This window comes from Stegostoma tigrinum, chromosome 4 (assembly GCF_030684315.1).
Source record: "Stegostoma tigrinum isolate sSteTig4 chromosome 4, sSteTig4.hap1, whole genome shotgun sequence".
Classification (NCBI taxonomy): domain Eukaryota; kingdom Metazoa; phylum Chordata; class Chondrichthyes; order Orectolobiformes; family Stegostomatidae; genus Stegostoma; species Stegostoma tigrinum.
The window spans coordinates 56,310,368-56,317,617 of NC_081357.1; the positions used below are offsets into that span (position 1 = coordinate 56,310,368).

General features: G+C 40.7%; 1 protein-coding gene across 1 annotated transcript in view; it reads left to right on the forward strand.

Annotated features, from left to right (window-relative positions):
- Positions 1–7,121, forward strand: part of LOC125452300 (cytosolic carboxypeptidase 2-like) — a 131,533-nt gene extending 124,412 nt beyond the window's left edge. Inside the window, exon 24 of the mRNA XM_048530543.1 lies at positions 2,125–7,121. Within this exon, the coding sequence (XP_048386500.1) occupies positions 2,125–2,141 (17 nt within the window). The 3' untranslated portion in view covers positions 2,142–7,121. The remainder of the gene's footprint in view (positions 1–2,124) is intronic.
- Positions 7,122–7,250: the final 129 nt, after the last annotated feature.

Here is a 7,250-nt window from a genome sequence, read left to right on the forward strand (position 1 = left end):
TGGTGTGGGCTAAAGAAAGAAAATTGGGAAAATGAGGCAAATAAAAATCAGGTTGTTGATGTTGAAAAAAAATTTTTCCAATTTTCCCCTGAGAGTTTAGACAGCCAATTTTGAATTCCACTAGTGAGTGTAACTATCTTATTGGATCAATTTATATCAATAGCTCATTCTGTCTCATTTCTCTGAAGTTCCCAATTCATCTCTCCTTCCTCAATAAACATAGCTGCAACAATTCCAACATGGAAGTCAGGGTGATTACCTGGCAGCAACAGCTCTGGGTCCTTAGACAATTCTGTCTTCACCACAACATCTTGGTCCATGGTCCACAGACAACGTCCTCCTACTCCGTTCAGCCAAGGAATTAAGTATTGCCAAACTACCAATCTTACCACATCATCATTGCTAATTTCAGACCAACTCAGCATCAGCTTAGCACTTCAAGACCTCACTTCAGGTCACAGGAACATCCATGACTTGTATTGTTCTTCCAGGCCACTTTGCACACTGTAATGTGCACACATCTGGTGCATTTATCAAAGATACATCTTAAGATTATTAGTTTATTTTTTTCAGTGATAACTCACTTAAAGGCTACCAGGATCTGTGCCTTGCATTGGCTTTCAGCACATTGACTCTTCAGACATGTTGCTGTATGACACTATACTATGTTAATTTGCATCTAAAGCATGTACCAGTAGCTTACCTGAGCAGCAAACAGACACTGGATGTGCATCAGCGAAATGGCCATGTCTGAAATTCAAAGGGAACAAGATCTTAATGAGGCTGAGGGGGACTATCCAGTCAGCCAGGTGGTGTCACCACAGTCAGTCACTAGATACATCTGATTTCAGTCCAGCGGGTTGGCCATTGTCAGTCAGGAGCTTGGTCTTAGCAATGTCTGGGGATTAATGCACTTGCAGTCTGGCCATAGCCAGTGATATAGACCAATTGGGCCATGATCCATCTGGGCAGATTTGCTGATTCAGTCTAAAGGGTGAATGAATCATTGTCAGACATGGGGGCTTGGGCAATAATAGTCAATCAGCTTATCAGGGGTCAGTCCATGAAGTCCTGGGGAAAGAGGGAGGCTCAGCTATGGTTGGGATTCTTTAATCAAGGTTACTGAAAGAGGGGCAATTTAGGATCAAAAGATAGGATATCACGGACCATAGGAGATGACAGGGAACTATGAGAGAATGGGGGTGTCACAAGTAACAGTCAATCTAGCTTCAGCATGAGATGAATGCATGGCGAACAAGGTCATTGCAATTTACAAAGCCAGGAGTTTGGGATAAATTGTACACATTAATGGCCAAGGAAAGGGAACAAACAGGAAGGTGAAACCAGAAGCACAACATAAAGGGAAAATGAAGGATGGGTGGAATATCTTGATTCTCAAATGGACTCTGCAAGTCATTCATGAGAACACAAAGTTGAAACCTAACAATCTTCACAACAAACTCAAGTGCACAGTAACAGGAAAAATGGCTGCCATCACAAGCAGACTGGGTGCAGTAAATTATTGTTATTATGCTCGGGCTATTTGTAGAGTAAAATGGTTTGAATATAAGGCCCTGTCAGGGGAATCTATATTAATCATGGCATCCATTGTTTCAGTAATGCTAACCATCTGACATTGTATTGCAATTAATTGTCAGTTTGTTATATTTTCCAAGAGTTGTCATGAAAAAGGATTGGCTCTAACAATCATGACTATTGCATGCTTTTCACTAATTGTCTTCTTTCATGTCAGATAAGCAAATCCATTCCAAAACTAACTTCAAAGTCTTATCTGGGTTTGCCATTTCTGAATCATATTTTACATTTGATGCGAAAAGACAATGCTTCGGAGTCACCACAATTGTACGCTAAATTGTAATTAAGCATGGACATGTTGTTTAAGGGTGGTCTTTTTTTGGGAGGAGGTGCTAACACAGTGGATTACAGCCAAAATTTCACACCCCCTATCTAGTGCAGGCACTTTAGTTCTATCGTAATGTAAAAGCTTGGCAGAGTTCCATATCAAGCCATGACATTGGCCACAGTGTGCACCATTATGATTGATGTGAGGCCTCATGAGTGCCATTGTTGAAATAGCTGTTCTCTTTCTGACATTTCCCATAGATTATCAACTCACATAACTGACATGGAGGCCTAGCTACACTGGCAAAGACTAAGTCAAAAGAGAGAGAAGTTACAATATTGTCAGCAAGTCCAGGAAGAACAGGAGCCTCCAATACATGCTGCACAGCTTCAATAGGGACAGGCAGCAGATGAACAGTCCCCAAAGAAATGGAGGAGAGTGACCACACCCTGCATATACTGACACATAATGACATTGTTATTTACTACTGTCTTCAGAAATTCAGTGAAGGCACAGACTAGGAATGTCTCAGGCCATCTTCACCAAACTGTGCCATTGGCTGGAGCAGGACTTATGGTTAAAAAGGGTGGTCATCTCATCCTAGTGGTCACCAGGTCATAGCTGCATTATAGTTTTATGCTAGCAGCCTTCTGATGAAGCAACGCATGTTGCACCTTCCTATCTTTGACTGACAGATACAACTTCGAGGTCACAGATGCCATTTTCTCCACATTATATCGGTTTATGTCCTTCCCCTTCGATGAGGAGAGTGAAGGAATCTGAAAAGTGCGATTCACCAACTTTTCTGATCGGTAACTTGCAGTGTTCATCAACAGAAAAGGTTTCCACTCCTCAAAGTTCAATCTTTCTGTGGCCATTGATGCAAAATTTTGAAAATCTATGCCAGATAACCTGGGAGATGTCATAATGCATATTTACTGGAGAACTCACAGGTTCCTGCATCCTTCCAAAGCCTTTTGTCCATACAGGGATGGCTACCGGGAGACAGGGCTATCCAACATGGGTAATAACACCTTTACAAAACCCTTAGACTGTTCAGCAGAGATACAACATATCCACCAGAGCCATATCGAATGAGATGGATCATTAAGATGAAGTTTTGATGCCTGGAGCGCTCTGGAAGTACCATGGAGAAAGCCCAGAAAGAGTGTGCTGCATCATTGTGCTATGCTGTGCCCTTCAACACTGCGACTGACAAAGGAGCATGTCCCAGACGCAAAGGAAACGGGGTAGGGGATTGTGTGGGAGGTGGCAACAGCAATCTCCTTAGGATAAGAATTAGAACAATTGATAAGGAGAGACATCAACAGAGCATGATAGAGCAATGTCACCAAGTATGAGCAAGCTGGAATTTAAACATTACCTGCTTCCAGGATGAATGAATTGGTCTGGGACTTTCTTTTATGGTGAAACTTTCTGTTGGTTATATGACAATACACATTGACATGGTTATTTCTGCAGTTGTTGAATTTGTCTGTTCACTAAATGTTTATATTCTTACGATTGTATGCTTGATACCTTGAGGTGATCCCACTCTCAAATATGACACAGGTCTTTCTCATTGCAAGGGAGGATGCTGCAAACATTGAGATAGGGCAGCAATATCACATGGTCCTGAGGTCAGGCAGCTCTTGAGGATTCAGTTGGCATATGCCATCCAAATGTTGTGCAGTGAGGTCTCTCATGATAGGTGGAAAGTTAGAATCAATCCTGAACAACCCACTGTTTATTCTTCCATCATCAGTTAGCCTTCAACATTTCAGAGATCTTGTAGACTGCTAAATTGTCTTGAAATATTTGAATGTCTTACACATCTGTATTTAGCAGGAGAGAGGCAGCATTTTGTCAACTTCTCTTGGCAGACAGCTGAAAGATGAGGCAGAGTGGACATGCAATCTTTCCATTGTTCACATCTAATACCCTTTCAATCATCACTGATTCCATATTCTAACTCACAGAGTGGTGTGAATACGAATTTGTGCATGGTCTTACCACAATTTCTGAACATTACTGTAACCTCAGTGTTGTCCACATTAAAATGAAATGCTTTAGCTGCAAACATTATGGCCATGAGATGTAGAACAGAAGCAGGCCTTTCAGTCCACTCAATGAGGTCATGACTGCTCTGGTAATCCTGAATTCTATTTTCTTGCCTTTTCCCCATAGCCCTTGACTCCTTTAATAATTAAAACTTTGTCTATCTTAGCCTGGAGTATATTTAACAACCCTTAACAAGGCTCTTCGACCTTCTGAGGTAAAAAAAATTCTACAGATTCTTTATCCCTATGAAAGAGGAAGTTCCTTCCTTCTCTGACTGAAACAGGTAGACACTTATTCTGAAATTATGCCCTCTGGACCTCGACTCTCCCACAAAGTGAAACAACCTCTCTGCGCGTACCCTGTCAAGTCCTCTAGGAATCTTGTATGTTTATTAAGCTCACCTGTAATTCTTCTAAATGCCAATGAGTATATGGCAAATCTACACAACCTGCATATGACAGTATCTCCATACTAAGGAACAATTTAGCAAACTGTTTCTGGCTGCCTCCAATTGCAGTATATCTTTCCTTCGATAAGGAACCCAAAGTTGTTCACAGTATTCCAGTTCTGCTCTGACTAGTGCTTTGTATACATTTAGCAATTTCTCCCTCTGTGAAGGCCAATGTTTCATTTGCTTTTCCTATTATCTGCTGATTCGTATGCTGGCTTTCTGTGATTCATGCACGAGGACTCACAAATCCCTCTGTGCTGCAGCTTTCTGTAGTCTTTCTCCATCTGTATAATATTTAGCTCTTCTATTCTTTGTGCCAAAGTGCATAGTGTCACATTTTCCCACATTAGATTTGCCCAGTTTTTCCTACTCACTGAACCTGTCAATGTCCCTCTCAAGACTCTTTGAGTTAGCCTCACTACTATTTTTGGGACATCCACAAACATGGCTGCAATATATTCACTTTCCCCATCCACGTGATTAATGCCTATTGCAAATAATTGTGGCCCCAGCACTGATTCCTATATCACGCCACTCATTACAAGCTGCCATCGTGAAAATACAATTCTCTGGTTTCTATGAGTTAGTCAATTCACTATTTTGGCTAATATAACACCTCTAATATCAATTCTTACTTTATTAAGTAGCCCAATGTGTGGTACCTTATGAAATGCCTTCTGAAAATCCAAATATACTACACCCACTGTTTCCCTTTAATTAGCATGCTTGTTGCTTCCTCAAAGACATATAGTAAATATGTCATACATAATTTCCCCTTACTGAAGCCATGGTGACTCTGCTTGATCATGTTATGGATTGCTAAATTCTCTATTAATACATCCATTATAATAGACTATAACAACTTTTCCATAACAGTTGTTGAGCCAACTGACCTGTTTTTGACTTTATTTTTTAAAGAAAGGGGACTTTGATGATTTCTGTCACTGGCTGTTTTAAATCACCTGAGATTGTTCCAGAGTCTGAACATTCTTGAAAGAGTTAATAGTTTGGGAGGATGAAGTGGGTGAGAGCCACCGACTGAACATGATATGGGTAATACTGAATCCCTGACAGTGCCTCCATACCAGTGAACCCTCTCTGGGCTGCCTCCAATAGCAGTTGTCCATGAACCTTGGTGAGAGATATGAGCAGTGACGGAGTTAGAGTGGTGGCCCTATGAACATGAGGAAGCAGAGAGAACATCATGATACTTACCATTGCAGAGTGCAAAATATCACATTTTTCCTGCATTGCTGGGCATTTCTTCTAGCCTGGGATATTGCACTGACTCAAGCCACTATTTTGGTCCAGGCTGGCTGAGTCTGGTGGTGTGCCCTCCGCTGCAGCTCAGCAAGAAAAAGCAGTGGCCCTCCTCTCCATCCCCTGTCCACCAGCACCTCAATGTCCCTATCTGTAAAGCAGGGAGCTACCTCCTCTTTCTAGGCTATTTCTTTGGGGATAATGCTGGAACACTGTAGAATAAGTGACACTTCCTGGCTTGCCTCCTCTGAAGTAGTGCTTAACTGAGGGTCAAACGTGACACAAGTGGCATGAAAATCACAAAGTCCCAGCAGTGGCAAGCGCGTCTGCATCTCCTGCCCCCATGATGCTGTGTCGGAAGGGCCAGTTACTCAAGAGCCAAAGGCTGTGTCAGAAAAGTCAACATGGACCATGATAGATTGGCTACCATGAATCTCACTCAAATAAACACACTACCAAAAAAAAAGAAAATTCAGTCTATTGTGATTATTAAATGGGAAAACTTCCTGTTTGAAACTTCTGAACCAAAGATAATTCAAGACTGATGTCTCAAAAAATCTGTTTTGGGGATGGAGCTGATTCCATGTTCCTCCTACAGATAGCTCACTCTGTTTGATGTTCTGTAATGGTACTATCAATGAGCTCTGTCCAGGTCATGTTATTGTGGAGCTAAGAACTTCTGTATCCTTAAATAAAGATAAAATACCACAGATGCTGGAAACCTGAAATAAAAACCCAAGAACGCTAGAGAAATCTAGCAGCATCTGTGGAGAGTGAAACAGATCCAACATTTCAAGTCTGCTGGCAATGACTGGTTTTTACACCTACTCAATTCTACAGCAGTTATTGGTGTTGCTTCTTTTAGACAATGCCATTCAATGTAGTTTTCTGGACACTTATCAGAATTTACCATTGGCATATCACTGGCTCCAGGTAGTCCAGGGGATAAATAGTGATTTTCTAGTGTTAATGTTGTTAACCAATGGAGGTTATTGAAATAGAGCATAAAACCCAATCTTTTTTCCAAGCATAAATACTTGAACTGGCATAAATGAGGAGCCATCTAGCCTTGTGCAAATCCTGATGGAAATCGCTGCCCCTATTTCAGCACCATTCTTGCACTTTGCTAGGAGATTCGTATCTATTGAATCAAGTCATCAAGATATGGGTTATCCAAAGTTTACAATTGTAGCTTATAATACACTTTGTTTACGGTACCAGTGAAAAATTAAGAAATGCTTACTGTTTTATAGTAGCAACATCTACTTTTCAAGATGTTTGTGTGGTGGGCTTAATCCAAGATAAAAGGCATTCCAAACATTCAAAACATAGTTCACCTCTGGCAAGTACTGAAAGGTGAGGAAAGAGTACATAACTGTTTAAAATGTAACTGTCCATATAAAATGGAATAAACTTTATTTTGACATATTTCTCTCTCCCTACAATCAAAAACAGATCAATTCCCTTTCCGAGCTGTTTTATTTGTGTCTGATATTAGATATAGTACAAACTCTCGATTACTTTTATATGATTCTGTGAAATAATTGACTAGGCTATTACTGTATTGAGTCGATGAAAACAACAAAACTCATGTTTGACGTAAGAGTATATTGT